Genomic DNA, 17,541 nt, shown 5'->3' with positions numbered 1-17,541 from the left:
AATTTGTCACGAGTCAAAAATCTAGCAATTAATTATTTTTGTATATAAATCATTGGGTTCACAGCCAAATGATAAAGGAAGTCTCTCTGTGAAGGCTTGGAATTGCGAAAATCCAGGTTCGAGTCTAGGAAGGCATAAAGATTCATAAACTCGTATGTTTTCGTGTCTTAGCACAGACTATTAGGGGGTTTTCAAACTCTTACTAGGTATTGGGGGAAGGGCTGTCAAACGTGGACTTGGTTAAGACAACATAGCCTACGTTGTGATATTCGATTCGCACTAGTAAAAAAAGTAATTTTTTATAACTAATTTTCCATGGTAAATTTATTGTAAATTTGAATTGATAGATAAGAAACTTTGAGCCAAAAGAAAGTTGCTTTAGAAAGCTTAAATAATATCTTCGTGTTCTCAAAATTTTACTATCGGATAAAAACATGGAAGTTTTTTATTGATAGACATTATATTTATTCTAGATTATAAAGTAGGTTTTTCTCATTTGAAAACTAAAATTTTAGTGAAAACTAGAAAACTAACCAAAATATATTGTGATCTTAATTAAACAAAATATATTTTTAATATGTTTTTCAAAAACACATTGTGTTATGTTCATATGATAGTGTGTTTGAATAATTTTCTGATTTACAGCGCTATCAAAAACACACTGTGATCTAAATTTTAACACAACGGATTTAGCTTACAAAATAAAAACACATTGTGTTAAATTCGAAATAAAAACACATTGTGTTAAATTCGAATCACATTGTGTTTTGACAGTTTTTTCTAGTTTTCATAGAAAATTTAGTTTTTAAATGAACATTTTACTTATAAAGTAATGAGATACATAGATAGTTAGGTGTCTACATGGTAGAATAGAAATACAAAAATTATTAAAAGGAAAAACAAAAAATCAGCCAAAAGTTGCTTTTAAAAGCCTAAGTAATATCTTTATGTCTAAATTAATGTAGGTAATGTTAAGCACAAATTCAAGATTCTTCAGCTTTCTATGATTTGCCTACTCGAACTTAAATACATTAGAGTATGAAAAGAATAACTTGTACGGACCAGTGTTTTAAGGTTCATGAAATTATGAAAATATTATAAAGGTATTGCCATGGGTCACAAATTATGATTTACTGAATTTCATATTTCCTATTAAGAACTGCATTTGCTAATTATTTCTTTTAAATTGAGTATTTTATTTTATTTTATTTTACTTTTTTTTGCCAATGAAGGTCAGTCCAACTGATCAGAGGCACTCCTGGTTTTACCCAAAGTCTTGAGTTCGACTCTTAGGGATGGCAAAACCTTGAGGTTTTTCTCTCTGAATACTTGTAATGGCCCATGATCAACATCTCGTTGTCTAGGGTACATGCAAGGCATCACCATTATACGGGTAATGACACCTCACCGTATAATGGTGAAGCCATGCACGTACTCTAGACTACGAGAAAAAACCCACAGGCTTGTCACTCATGAGAGTCGAACCCAAAACCTGTGAGAAAAACCAGGGATGCATCTATTCATTTGAGTTGATTCATTCTTTTAAATTGATCGCCAAATAATACAAAAACATGTACCATTAATTCAATTTATATTAACCAGTATCAATTTAAATATTCAAAATGGCTCACCCAAAATTCACATCGATACTTCTATATCTATATTTATATATTACTATATAAAGTTTATAGTCCCATGTTCAAAGTTAAAAAAACTGAGAGCACTATCCCATATAAACACACAGGTTGCCACTATAATTTTGTTTCTAATATTGTTGAAAGTCGGGGTTATTAATAAGTTAATTTTTATTATATATAATTAATTAAATTCAAATCATATTTTTGATATGTAATTGATATAGAAAGTAAATTAACTCTTAATACCGTATTTTACGGGTTTTGGGTCCCAATAACATCTTCGACAGTGTATGGAGAAGGTTGATATGTAGATAATCTTACCCCTACCAACGGTAGAGAGGCTGCTTCCAGATTCTACCATAGGTAGAATAAGACCTCCAGTCTTGCTGGGCATGAGAATTGAACCCATGACCTCTATTTTCAGAGACATGATTTCCAACCACTGATCCAACCCAGTTGATACGTAATTGATAGTAATAGATTAAAGATAAGTACATATATATGTAATGCAAGTAAAATAGTTAATGTTATTAACTAAAAAAAATGATTAGCATAAAAAAAAAATTATTAAACCTACTTTTTAGTTTTTAGCATATAAATCTAAAAGATGAGAAAATGAATTTAAAATGTTTTTTTCTCTCTCTTCTATTAATTCCTCACTCAAATACATATATTTTTAATTTATATATACATAATTTTTACACATACCAAACACATCTTAAAAATTATACAAATTTCATCATCAATGACATCAGATTTTCCATGTGGCATAGCTTTTTTTGCCTACTCCCCTATAATAACCTACCACAATTACCATTCGCGGCACCATCACACATTACCACCATCATCGTTGCATTACTTAATAAAGGGGATTTTATCTTAATACGTCATCACATAAATATAGATCATTTGTTACTAGTTCATCCGATATCACTTGCAACTTGCAAGCAAACAAATTAAAGGAATTTAACCTATTTTCCTTGTTTTTTAATGATGTTTTACTAGTTTTAGTGAAAAAGATGCAAAAAGCACTTTTTACATAATGGGGGTATTAACTACTATTCGACTTCTACTTTTTTGTTGTATATTTCCGCATAAAGGATTCTTCAGTTAACTATGTTTAACAAGAAATTTTCATAAAAGTTGAAAAAACAAGCTAGTAGTATCCTGTGCCTTTCATTTTCTTATTTTTCTACACAAATATACTTGTTAATTTTCATTGAAGAATAAGTTCTTTGATCGTATGTTTACTTACTAGTACAAGTCACGCTTCCATCATTAAGTGTTTCTCCAAATGATTGGGCCATGAAAAGTCAAAAGTCGGATCAATGTGAAAGAATCACAAGTGTTTGCCACGTGCAGCCGCCAGAATTCTAATCATACAAATTAGATAGATACCCGGATGGAAGTAAATGCGGGTACCATATTTCGAACTTCGAAGTATCTTTAATATTAAAATAACACTTTTAATTTAAAAATAAAGTAATCTTAATTTTTATTAGATTTCATTCTTATTTACCATTAAATCAAGATAATGACATCATCATTGACTCAACTTTTAATCAAATACTCTTTTAATCTTTTAATTATGGATAAAATCTTCCAACAATCCATATTATTAATTAATAATCTGCAAATTATATCAAAATTAATGTCCAACTTTTTAGATACCCTTTAGTATGTTTAACTTTTTGGATACCCTTTTTGATTCACAACATCATTTGTTTTTCTTTTAATTTCATTTTGATTTCATATTTGAATCTCTTATAAATCTTTTTATAGATTAATATTATTAAAAAAATACGTTTTCTTGATTTTTTTTTTTAACAAATAATGATTGTTTCAAAAAATTATGTTGATCCATCTTATAACTTTTTTTTATTTGATTTTCTAATAAATATTAACATTTATATTTGTAATTGCTTAATTGTGTCAAGTAATATTATAATCAATCTTTCATTATAGTTTATAATTCGTATTTGATTTCTCTACAAATTATAAATAACAAATAATTTTGTATTAGATTATGGTTTAAATTAACCTTATATTATGAAGTATAACTATACACTTGATGATATTGGATTAAGGTTGAAAAATAGGGTTGTTATTGTTTATAGTTAAACATTTGAATGAGCTCATAGGAGATATTGTGACAAACAATCATTATCGTGATATGAAACATGTATGAATATTATACATCAACTACACATTAGCATAATGAAGATTATATATTTGCTTCCATATCACTATATACAATATCATGACAGATCAAGTTGTGTTCGATAGGATGGCTGACATCGAAGTATTCAAGGAATCTTTGAACATATGGGTTAAAATTGTCTTACTTTGGAAGCAGAGGTATAAATATACCCCAAAAATTGTCCCATTTGAGTTCCAATTTAATGAAGGGGGCGTTATTGCGTTAGAGAAATCAATAATGGGTTCAATGAAGGAGATTACATGCTTGTGGATCATAGGCATAAAATCAGCTTCTACAAAACCACTATTATTTATGTATCCAATTATTTTGTAGATAGCGTGAATCCTTATAACTTTTTATACTATACGTAGTTAACTACCTTCATGTATTAGACCAACCGTTTTAGCTTTCAGTTTACTGGAAAAAAAACGTATGTTGTAATCTTTAAAATATAATTATTTGTGATACAACATAAAACTAAAAAACACTTATCAAGTGGATGAGAATTCACAGTCAAACATTGGTATTTGAAATTATATTTATACTATGGTTGATTTATGAAAAAAAAACAACCGGTTTATATTCATTTAGGAGCGGACCGACATACACCCAAGGGGTAGTTGGGGCTACGGGTCCGTTTCGTCCGTGAAGTGTAAAGTTTTTTAAATTTTTTTATGTTATATTTTGGTGTTACGGGTACAAAAGAAATGGGATACCGGTCTTATAAGAAAACAATTATACTTTTACATGTTATTTAGGAAAAGAAGGTGGAAGTAGATACCCATTTATTTAATTATAATCATTAAAGAAAGAAAGAAAGAAAATATTTAATCAGAATTTACCTTGTATGAAAATTTGGAGTTTAGTTGGAGTTAATAGCTTCACATAGATTGTCCAACTTTCGCTTCCTTTCTCCCGAATTCCAATCACATCATCAAGATTTTACTATTTTATTCTCATTAGTAAACTATATTGTTAGTATTGGAATCACTTGTGAAGTTGTGAGTGTTGATATCTCGGTTAGGAAGAAGGTTATGGACTTTTAGATAAAGTAACTAAAATCTTAAAGGATTCGAGAAAATGGAGATTAGGATGAATTGATGAAATATCTATAATTGTGGAGCTAGTAGCTGTCACCTTTCCTTGCATGCCACGTACAAACTCTTTTAAATCATACTTATCCTTCTTAATTAATTTATTAATTTATAGATACAAATAACATATACATAAATAATTTTTTTTTTTATGTAAACATATAAATAAATCATTACTATTATATTCTTCACCTTTTTAAATTACGGGTGTTACAAAAGACAACTCCATTTCGTATTCAAGTCATAAAACAAACTGAAAACAAAGTATATATTTTGTATCTTTCATTTTTAATTTATGCAAATCTTCTATTTAATTAAGTCTTTTATACGAGACAAGATACCAACACATTTTGTGTCGTGTTCAATTATGTGTAATGATTATTAATGATTTCTAAATATTTGTTGGTATTATGAAAAATGAATAGAAATTGTATAATTTGTAACGAGTCTAAATTTATTCCAAAACATAGCTAAATTTTGTATCATTCAAAGTTTTATTAATGTGGATGATTTAGCTAGATTCGCCATTGGTTAAAGAAATAGAGGACGTGGCTTTAGTTTCGCACATGTTTTAGTAGTTTGTTTTACTTCATAAAAATAGCATTTGCTTTTAGTTGTTTATGTACCCATTTATCATTAATTGAAAAATAGCTAATCAATTTAGGCATATGCCGGTCTCTGCCCCAAAACCCCAAAACCCGACCCATGACCCGATACGCTTGCCCCGACCCGGCCCAAATCTTTCGGATGTCGGGTTTGCCTATCATCCCTTGAAAAATTGTGCTACGGGTCCTTTAGGATCCTGGGTCCGTCACCGTATTCATTATTCTATTATTCGATCATTTTTTAATAGCTTTTAAGTATTTGTTATACCATTATGCTATCTTTTTATACGTATAAATGTAATTTTTTTTATAGGTTTTTTCCGTTTTTCACACGGGTTATAATCTAGTAGAGATACATATAAGCGAGTCATATTTTCGGATGTCCACTCGAGTGTAGATTTTTGTATGTCAGGGCGCTTCAAGTATTTGTGGATTCATAAATAATATTATGAAATAAGATAAGATTGTATAGTGTATTAAAATATATCTTTTTTGTATCTGTACTAGGTACTATATACAAAATTACCGGAACTTCGAAAATATGATTAAAAACCGATAGTTTTATCAACTTTAGTATTGACACACTGATGGAGATTAATAATCGAGTTACGATAGTTTTCTTTGAATTTCTCATTGCGATAGATAGTCACTACTGATTGAGGTCATGATGACAACTACCTAAAAAACCAAAATCTGATAACAATTTACGAATTGGGGTCAAATGCAAAATGGAACTTTGTGAAACCCAAAATAGCAAATCATATTCGTGAAATCCAAGGATATCAAATTCAGATTAAATAAAATAGAAGTAAAATTCTTACTTTCGCAAAATGATCATAAACGATACAGGTGGCATGTATGCAGATTGAAACTCATCCGTGTTCACAAAACCAGAAATTCAGCAATTCACAAACCACACTTCAGTAACTAACATGAACAAGGGTTTAAAGTCCCTTCTACCCAAAAATATATAAGTTACGACTACAAAGAATTCGGATTTAGCATGTTAGGAAGACGAGCTACCATTACAGAGGAAGAATACACAAGTGTTCGCATGTGAAACAAAACCAGCCCCAAGCCCCCAACTATAAAGAATGACGTATACATACTCTTTATACCCCGGTTACCACCAACTTCTACACATTTAAGAACAAAATCTGAGCAGTCAAGAACCCAAGTCCTTCCTAAGCTTTTGGTATATTGAGAAAGAAAAAATAAAATTACAGCTTGAAGTATGTAACAAACACCATGGTAAAGATGTTATAAAATTAATAGAATAAACTTGAGTGAAACAAAAATGTAAAACAATGTTAGGAGAAAGAAAATGCCACCATTTTTGTCTAGCTCCAAGGGTCATCCCAGCCATTAGGACCCCCACTTTTCACAAATGCCATTATTGCCTGAACAGCTTCGGCAACTCTATTGGATAGAGAATGATTTCCCCATTCTATCTCAATTTTCTCAGCACCCCCCATTGCTCTACACAATCTGTAATTAGAACAATAAAGCTACAATCAGTAATCCCCCAATCTTTCAGCTAACCTTTCCTATGAACGAGCCGATTAATGTTATTATCACTAATTGGTTAAACGGGATACAAGCAAACACTTGCTTATAAGTAGAACTGATTATCCATAATACCAAGGTAAAACCCTTCTACCCAAAAGAAAAAGTAGAACTGATTATTCGGGTCGAACTCGCTGGAAGTTAGCAAAAGTCTAGATTTATTAAATCTAAATTGGTATATCAACGAGCTATAAATAATTAGCAATCATAGGTAAAACTTTTTTTTGTTAATCAAAGGGTTTTGAACAAAAGTGTTTTTGGTGAACCCAAACCCATCGCTTCGAACTAGACGAAAAATTAACCATACTGACATGTTGACCAACAATATGCATGTATACAATATATTTTTGTAGAGTATTAATAGAAAGGACTTTCTACTTGCCTTTGTACCAATGCCTTTTTGTCAACATAATCTGGTACATATTCATCAGCCATCGAGTATATTACCTACATAATGCATTATTTAAATATGATTAAAATATATAGTTTTATATGCATTGAACAACAATGAAATCATGAAAATGATATACGCATACTTGACAAGGTGTGTTAGACATGTGGCCAAGTCTTTGTTTCAGCTGGTCATCACTGAGGTCAGAGCTGAACATGTCATCATCGCCCATGTATGCACAAAGGGAGTGAAATCTGCAGGGTACCAATTTCATCAGTTATACACTTATACAGCTATTCAAGTAACAAATATTTGGTTACTGGCTGAAACACAAGACTCCTAAACAAAAGTTCTATTGAAGTATATATGCTTCAATCTTATTAACTTTCAAAGTTTACAGGTTCATGAAATATGTCATTTTTGATGAAAGAAAAGGTGTAATTTGAGATGTAGAATAGGATAAGAGAAAAGCATGATATCAGTGTAATAGAGTCGAGCTGCACAGAAGCTCGAGCTCGACTTGATTATAAAACTCGAAGCTCGAAACTCAACTCGAGCTAGACCAAGCCTTTATTTTCAAGCTCGAGCTCACCCTACAAATGGACAGTTTCAAGCCCAACTCGGCTCGGCTCGACTCGATTAAGTATTATACTAAGTCTTAAATCAAATTGGTCCTATAAGCTCAACAACTTCATGCTCGGCTCGGTAAAAGAATTATTATGTAACAATACATAATATTTAAGGGTAAAATTGTAAAATAGCACAAGCTCGATTAAGCTCACGAGCTTTTCAAGTATGCTATTTTGAGGCTCGAGCTCGACTCAAATTCTATTCAACTAGCTCGAGGTCGAACATTGCTCGACTCGGATCGAGTCGATTTCCAATAATTTACGAGTCGATTTCGGGTAGATCAGGAACTGTGTCGTCTCGTTTACATCCCTAGATTTTCTGAACTCAACGATGAATATTAGGGCAGGGTTATTAGGTTGCTAATAATTCGGCATGTAACACACTTGTCTACCATATATCTTTTATCAACACAAATAAGATAAACCCGTTGATCCATTCATAAGTAAATGAGTTGAAGTTGCCTCACTTCAAAGATATTTGTAGCAAAAGGTTTACAACGTCAGAGAAATAGTGCTTGTGTTAGTCAACTAGCCCACACAAATTTCACCTTAAGGTATTTAATATCCATCTAATTAAAGGATGCTCACTAGCATTGTCGCTAATTAAATAAGGATCCTAAATAAATTATTTCACACCTACAAAAAGGAATGATAAGTGACACACACATATTCTGACAGCCTGTTGGTGTTTATGGAAAATGAGAAATGACACATGCTTCAATGGAACTCCTCCCTCGTGGCAACGATTAAAAGAGGTCAAAAGTCTTAGCTTCCTATGGGTTAAGAATCGAGCCAAGAATCAAGATTTATCATGGGAAAAATGGTGCGGTTTTAGGTTTTAATGGGGATTATTGTTTTTGGGGAATCCTTCTGGGTCCAGGTCTGTATGAGATGCTGTTTTTGGGGATTTTTTCATGGGGTCTCCTCAGGTTTTTTTCCATCCATTTTAGTACCCTTCCAGTTAAGATCCGGACTGTCATGGTGTTTTAGTGGTTTATTATTGTGTAGTTCTATTTTCTTTTCATCGTGTAATTATGTTGTACTACTTGGACTCACTAGCGACTTGCTAGTAGTCGTTTAATAATATATTCTTCTGCCTTTCAAAAAAAAAAGACACACACACATAGTATTGACTAAAATATTATTTTATTATATAACATGCCCAAAGGGGTGATGCAGAAAAACCAACAGGATTTAAGTAGGTGATATAACTCTGACCTATAAGCAGATATTGGAGAATCTTGATTTGCTTCCCTGGGCATCAACTCCGATCCACGACCTTCACTTATTAGTTTTGAAGCCAAATCAATCATTTCAGCAGTTTCGGGCAGGGTTGCTCTGAATTCCCGATCACTAACTGGAGCCTGAATAATTCTACCAACAGCATAATAAGATCCCTTCACCCATTACAAATGTAATTGGAAAATCGGATAACATACAAGGTAAGATAGGGATTATCTTTTATTTAACTTATATGCTAGGAAAAATAAACTACAGATACATAGCAAGTTCCATGGTTCAAGGTGGAACTACCACAAACACTTATAATCAGATATATGCCAATCTCCAAGATAGTAATTATATGTCTCTCCAATCTCCATAATAATATAGCAGGATGACAATGATATTTGGGGATATATATAAGTCAAGATATGGCCATCTAGAAACGAAACAAAACTATTTGAGAGTACAATATCCAGATTATTGAGACAAAGAATCTAAGTTGCATGCTAAGTAGTTAAGGACAACAATTTCGGTGTTTCGGTCAAGTACTAGTAAGCGAAATATCGGTTTTTTTCGTGGTATTTCGGTGGTATTTCGGTAGTTTTAAACACTAATAATTATATATTTTATATATAAAATTTATATTTTATATATTATTATCTATCATTTTTTAGTATATAAAAGTTTAAATATAATATTTTATGCAACTATTGTGGACTGAAAAAGACTGAATCAAAATTTAATGGTTCAAAATGTAAATTATATATGGATATATATTTTGAAGATATGACAGAAGATTAAAACTGATTTTAAATACAAATCTTGTATAATACGTGGCTACAAAATGAGTTGCCAACAGCTCATCATCATTTTGCCCACCATCCAGTCTTTATCTTTATTTACCTTTTCCCAATTAACTTCATCTCTTCTATCTTCTTCTATCCAATATATATACATATACATAATAACATATATGAATATATATATATATATCGCAATCTTTTTCTTTCTTCCTCATACATGTATGTGTGTATATATATATCGAAATCTACATCTTGAAGATTACAAAGTTGAGTTCGGATTTCATATTTCAAATAAGACCTATTTAGTCAATTTCAGTGGTATACCCAAGGTTGTAAATATTGGTTATCGGTTTATTATTGGTCGACCAGCAATAAGCGATAAATAGGATATATCGGATACCCTAAATCATGGTTGTAAATCTCAGTTATCTCGGCCCATATATCCCCGATATATCGCTTATCGGTGGTCGACCGAGATGATATATTCCCGATAAATCCGATATCTCCGATATATCCCCGATATATCGCTTATCAGTGGTCGACCGAGACGATACCGAAAAGCGATATTTACAACCTTGCCCTAAATTATAAAGTAATAATATTTTTTTAATATATATTAATAATATATTCAAGATTTGTATGTTTTACAAAAATTTCTACTTGTATATCAAAAAATATATTTATATTTGTATATTTTAATAACTAACATATCAATAATAAAGTTATATATTTACTTCAATTAAAATATTGATGATTTTTGAATTAATATAACTATAAAAAATTCAAATGTACTTTTAATTGCCCAGTAAAATAGTGTCATCACATATCACTATAAAATATTAATAACTTTTAAAGGTGGTACTAGTGTCATCACGTGTAGTACTAATAATAAAAAATTTAAAGATGTACTGTATGTAGTGGTATATCACTGTCACATGGCCATTTACAGCTTTTCCAAAATCTCTCATTTTCAAAGACTCGCCTTTAGATCTAAAACAAAGAAGAGCGAGCAGAAAACGATGACCGGAAAAATGGCCAGGAAAGATGATGACGTACAAGATTAAACCGTCGGTAATAAAAATAAAATGGTGTCCCTCTCCTCCCCCTGTTCTTCTTCTTCTTTTTCTTTTTTCTTCTTATTTTTTTGGCCTATATTTGACCGAAAGCCAGCGATATTGCGGAATTGACCGAGATTTGACCAGGACGAGATATGAGCCCGATAATAGGTTTCTCGTATCAGTCCACCTCTGAGAAGCGATATCTCGACAATATATCGGCCGAGATGGCCAATATTTACAACCATGGGTATACCAGTGGTATACCGGTGGTATTTCGGTTTTCGGTCCTCCACTGGTATACCGGTATAGATTTTTGTCCAAAATTTCGGTACCGAGATTTTCGGTGAAATTTACCGAAATCGGTCAAATTTCGGTCCAAATTTCGGTGGTATACTAGTTTTTCAGATTTTTTAATATTTTTTTATTAAATTATTTTTTTCCAAACTAAAAAACAACATAAGAAACAGTAAAACTTTGAAGTATTAACACTAATCTATCAAAGATTGACACTTTTAAGCTTGAATTTGATATTTAGATTGAGTATTTACTTAATATAATTCCTATTTTGTGTATAATCGCAATCTTTTTGGTATATATATTATTATGTATAATATTTTTCATAAAATTAAGATCACCGAAATACCATCGAAATACCACTGAAATAACCGATATTTCAAATACGAGTGCTTGACTGAAACACCGAAATTTTGGTCCTTAACTACTTAGAGCAAGACCACTCCAATCTTTAATCTACAAACAAGATTCACATTTCAGAAGCATGTATGTATGTGTATTTACTTGTTTCCACCTTATTTCCTCTCATGTTCTATTCTGTTTGGCCAAAAAAAAGTTAAACCGATAAAACCACCGAAATAACCGAAATAGAAAAGGTTGAATTTCGGTCAATACCACTGGTATTCTCGGAAACGAAATCGAAACTGGTATATGAAACCGAAATTGTGTCTACTCACCGAAAACTGGTATACCACCGGCATACCACCGAAATTGATAACATAGGTTGCATGGAGTAGCTGATACCTGTAAAATAGCAGCACGAACAGCTCTAGAGCATGCTGCATTCGTACGCATGTAATGAACAATATCCTACACAAGTAATCATGTGTAACTTATATAATCTCTTGTATCTGATATCTGATTTCAGATTATAGGCAATTTCAACAAAGCAATTACAAAAGAACTCACCTGACAGCCTGTACTATGCCCAAGCAGCACTACGCCCTCTGAATCATCTTTATTTATCAAGTAATTGATTAACTGATCAAGTTCCGAGGCATCCTTCCATAATGAAAGAAGCAAAAAAGGAATTAATGGACTTAACAGAGAATGAAAAAATAACCAACGGTAAAATTTATATAATAAGAAGAAAAATGAAGAGGGTAGGACTTGAGAGACTTAGTCAAGGAAACAAATGAATAGTGGTGGCAAAACCAGAATGTCGGGCACATTGGTCATCGAGTCAGAGCAGGATTAGCTTAAAACAAGTTTCACAAATGTGCATGTGAACAACTTTTATGAAATACTCCTACGTATCAGTTATCATGGGGAATTTGATTATTAGGACTTCTTGAACGAAATAACACTTACATTATTATCATGAAGAGGCGTATCTAACATACATTAAGGGGGTTCAATGGACCACCCTTAGAAGTTAGTTTTTTTAAGAATGACCATGAATTATTTTTATATGAATCCCTTTGATATAGACTTTGGTACCCCCTTAAACATTTAGCAAATAATATGAACCCATTTAAGTTCTAAAATTTACGATCTGAAGCTTTCTGACTAAAAGAATAATTTTACAAACTTCAAAGGTACCCAGCCATGGAAATTTTTTTGAGTACAGGTTTTCTATATTGAAGATGATAAGTCATTTAATTATACTTTCAGTTAAGCCCCTGATAATTAATATAAGGTTCAACCTTTACCTTCAACTTTAAAGATTATTTATTTAAAGCCCCTGATAATTATTATAAGGTTCAGCCTTTACCTTCAACTTTAAAGATTATTTATTTAAAGCCCATCTTAAGATATGTTTCTCTTTAACCTTTAATTTAAATGTGTACATATGGTTTGTGTGTTTGAAATGTTAATATTGTGTAGGAATCATGTACTTTGATAAAGTACTACATGACTTCTGATTTCTAAATTATGATAGATATTAGTATTTTTGTATTAATAATCTTATTTAGACGTTTTAAAAACTCGATGGAGTCAAAAAGTTCAATGACATGGAATAAGAAATGCATAACGACTATAAGAATGATTTTTTAAATAATATCTAATATTACAAGCAATGTTTTATCAGGTATAAGTGATTTTAAAAATATTTTTGAGATCTCGTCAAATATACATAATAACAATAATTTATGCTTATATTGACCCAACCAGGCCCATTTCTTAAATTTGTGTCAATCAAGTTATCATTGTAAGGTTTCAATGACCCCCATGAGGTTGCAACCTAGATCCGCCACTGTTATCAGGTAAAATGATATAAAACTACTAGCACGTTACCCGCGCGATGCGGCGGTGGTCATGGCGGCAACAATACGATGGTGCGGGAGACTGTTGGTGGTAGATGATGCGTCGAGTGGTGTAGATAATTGATGTAAAAGTAATTGATGTAAAGGGTTAATGAAGATATTTTAAAACATAAATGATTGATGTAAAAGTAATTGAGGTAAAAATATTTTAAAGAGTGCTAAGTGAAAATATTACATTTTTTCAACACTTCCAAAAATAAAGCGTCATTCTTTTTATAATATAGTATAGAAGTATAGATAAAAGTAATCATGGATTATTAAGGATATAAAAAATTAGGTTATGTTCAATTAAAGTGTTAAGGAGATGTACTTCCTATGCGAAAACTACTTTTAATTTTTATGTCATACATTAATACACGTACAATTTTGGAGCAATTTCAGTGTTGTAAAACTCGGACTTGACAGCCAATCAAAACAATTTGCCTCTACCCAACTAAAAACTCAAACGAGTCAACCTCATGCAAATATGGACAAACTATTTTATTTTTTAAAAAAACCTGTTTAAAAAATAATGTATATCGTTTAGAAGTACTATTAACAATATTTATATGTTTCCAATATTTGAAGGATTATGTTTACGTTTCTAAACAATTTAATTTATGTATCTAGTATATTTCTATACTTATAATTTCAAATTTTATTACTTTTATCTTTTATATAAAAAAAAACCCCATACGCGTACACCCAGGGTACTCCCACATAGTCCTAGCGACTGATCTGACCCGATCTTTGCAACTTTGCATTTATCCAGAATATATTTTTCAATTTCAATTTAATTTTTGAGAATAAAAGTATATGGAAGGTTTTAGTTTCCTTTTATTCTATTTTCACATGGGTACACAAAGTTTAGGAGATGGTTCTATTGAATATTTTGGTGTATGTGAAATTAGATTATATATACTGAAAACATAAGTTCAATCATATCTAGAATGGTCACATATCAAAAGAAAACAGCTCCTATATCCACTGTAAGAAGATGATAGTAATACTGAAATAGTGAACATAAGCTGTATTCTCTTTTGTGCAGTTCAAACTTTTATTGGAACTTATAGCTCAACAGTCAACATACTAACTTTACTGTTTACTCACAGAAAGTTTAAACAGGTATGGAACTGTAAACATAGAGATAATTGAGAAAAATGAGTAGTTACCTCTTTCAAACTCGAGATACCATATCCACTGTAAGAAGAAGAAAGCAAAAACTGGACCAGTGACCATTTTTCTTTATCCAACGCAACTGCTAGTGGCTCCAAATATCTGCAGAAGTCGCAATGATTAAGTCTTGCAAACTTCATCCAACATTTACTAAATGAACATTCTCCTTCCTCAAAATAATTTCTAGTGGTATTAAGATTCAAAATTCAAATTCAAACAATGATGAATGGGCATTTATTAAACTGGGCTTGCATGACATCCATATTCATGTCCATCAGATTTATAAGGAGATCAACTGGCACATAACCCACCCATATTCTTTCAACAATCGTCCCTAATCTCCATTTGTTTGGCTAGAGACATGATCTCTGATCCGTTGTATGTATTTTCCTAGGTTATTACAAATAGCTTCCCCCATACGTAAGTATTCACATCCAAAGATTCTTGTTTATATTTTTCTAGTAAGCCCACATGTCCCTGTGAGGCCAAGTATATCCACAAGGACCACAATAAAGTCCTTAACATGGTCATACGTTTCTTAACCAAAATCATAGCTTAAATAGTTGCTATAACTACAATTATGGCACACAATTTATTATTTTTTTGGTTCGAGACCTAGTTATCAACAATATATGATATCTGTTTAATATGCTTATTGTATCATTTAATTATCTAAAAAGAAAGAGTAAGCTACCAATATTCATATTAAATCTTTCTATAATCCTGAAAGACTTGGGTTCTCCATCCACATTCTATCGATCTTGTTCCACAAAGTGTTATACATGTTTAGTTGTCTGTTTTAACATTTTTTTTTAAATTATAGAAATATGGAATTAATGACGTGTGTGTGTATATAAGTATATATTCTCAACTTCATATAAGAGAATCTAACAACAACAACAACAACAAAAGACATGTGTATCACCTGAAACAGTGACTTAATGATATATATTTTCTCCTATTAGTTATTCCTTGATGGTATTAAAGTCATGATGTATGTGAGATGGTATGCAAAGGTTTGTTGAGCTGATGAGAACATACTCTGTAGCCAAAAACCCGTCTGTCAATCCACCAATAAAAACGACCTGTTGTTTATAATTCCCGGTTTTAAAAGCAACCTGCATCAAAGGCGAAACATATTGACGTCCATGTGAGAGGGAGTATAACTAGCTAAAACAAAAGCTTGAATAAAGATTATAAAAAACATTTAACTATGAGCAAAAGGTTGACATGTGTGATTTACTCGATTTGAAGGTGGCCGGTGGTCAGAAGGAAAACAAATGGAGACATTTTGAGCTTAAGACCTAGACACTAAACTCCCATGCAGGTCGTCTTTCACTTTATCATCTTATATGCTTATTAAACGCATTGCAATATAACATTCTACTTTCATAGCAAATTACAACCAGGTCGACAAGTTCCCAGTTATTTCCAAACCCGATTTCATGGTACAGCTCAAAGGCGTGGGTTTTTGTCCCAAAGTATATCCATTTTTTAATCATCATCGCTCTAACGTCGTTTGCACCCAAGTGTATATGTACGAGAGTACTGTTTCATATTCAATTTTTAATTAACAGCTTGACATCCTTTTTGAAGAATTGTTCTAAAACTAGTTACCAGGCGGGGCACTACAAAAATCATTTCCAAAATGGCCTAGTGGTAAGACAAACTGAACCCGAGATCGAACCTCATCAGGTAGTACGAAATCAGCCACGGGAATAGGAGCGGGGATAACGGATCCACTAGATTGGGACTAAAACTAGAAAATCAGAAAGATTTCAAGATTCAACGCTCAAATACCCAAATTACTAAACTAATTTAACTTCAAACTGAAGTAACACACAGAAATCATTAATTACTAAAAAATTAAATTAAATTAATAATATCATATACCTGAATAGCCTTTGGACCGTACTTAAACATAACACCACGGAACTGATTCTTGCGATTGATAGGCCCAGCTATGGGCCCACCTCCACCTCCGACGCTAATAGCGGATTTGGTGGACATTGTTGTTGTCGTTGTAGAAGTGTTTGACTTGCGGCCAGCTCGTACGATGCCCGAAAACCAGGAAGTTGTAGATGAAGAGGATGAAGATGGGCTCATGGGATTCATGTTACGTTAATATCAATAATGAGGGTAATAAATCATCCAGTCTACATTATTAATTTAAAATACAGAAATGATTAATCCTCCTAATTTTTAAATAAAGACATGTGGAAAAATCAGAGAATGAAATTAGGAAAGAGAATTAGTGGTATCTACATGTCACAAGCTAAAGTTATTAGGAAGATTTTTAGGCTATTTTTTAAAAAAGATAAATCATTTTCCTTTAAAATATGATAATTGATAAAGTTTAGGGTTTTAGGGAAGGAGTCATGACTCCAAATTTCTCATCTCTCTTAAGTTCCACCAATCAAATACCTTCAACTCAATTTTCTTTTTGAATCCTCCCAAATATTTTTAATGGCATTCATGACTTTTCCATCTCTCTCAAAAAAAAATTTTCTTTTTCATTTAATTTAATCAAACACTTCCTTTTTATATAAAAACTTAAATATTTCATAAAACGGGATGTGTCCTCATCAAGATTGGGGTTTTTTTCTATCTTTATATAA

The 17,541-nt window shown here is 31.6% G+C and overlaps 1 protein-coding gene across 1 annotated transcript; it reads right to left on the bottom strand.

Annotated features, from left to right (window-relative positions):
- Positions 1-6,717: 6,717 nt before the first annotated feature.
- LOC122599688 (UPF0613 protein PB24D3.06c) lies at positions 6,718-17,075 on the bottom strand. Its single transcript, XM_043772236.1, has 9 exons — positions 16,817-17,075; positions 15,965-16,041; positions 14,920-15,025; positions 12,411-12,503; positions 12,246-12,311; positions 9,341-9,486; positions 7,639-7,747; positions 7,485-7,549; positions 6,718-7,024 (listed from the first exon to the last, which is right to left on the bottom strand). Exons 1-9 carry the CDS (start codon positions 17,036-17,038, stop codon positions 6,877-6,879), a joined length of 1,032 nt encoding a protein of 343 aa, XP_043628171.1. The 5' UTR covers positions 17,039-17,075; the 3' UTR covers positions 6,718-6,876.
- Between the last annotated feature and the right edge of the window lie 466 nt (positions 17,076-17,541).

The sequence above is a fragment of the Erigeron canadensis genome, chromosome 5, assembly GCF_010389155.1.
Source record: "Erigeron canadensis isolate Cc75 chromosome 5, C_canadensis_v1, whole genome shotgun sequence".
NCBI lineage: Eukaryota > Viridiplantae > Streptophyta > Magnoliopsida > Asterales > Asteraceae > Erigeron > Erigeron canadensis.
This window is presented reverse-complemented; position numbering and strand designations above follow the sequence as displayed.

What these genes read in the sequence shown, in the direction of transcription:
- LOC122599688 (XM_043772236.1), bottom strand. Translation starts at nt 17,038, where the DNA reads ATGAATCCCATGAGCCCATCTTCATCCTCTTCATCTACAACTTCCTGG. An exon ending in ACGGTCCAAAGGCTATTCAG is followed by an intron (nt 16,042 to 16,816) that starts GTATATGATATT and finishes CCTTTGATGCAG; the next exon opens with GTTGCTTTTAAAACCGGGAA. An exon ending in GACGGGTTTTTGGCTACAGA is followed by an intron (nt 15,026 to 15,964) that starts GTATGTTCTCAT and finishes CGACTTCTGCAG; the next exon opens with ATATTTGGAGCCACTAGCAG.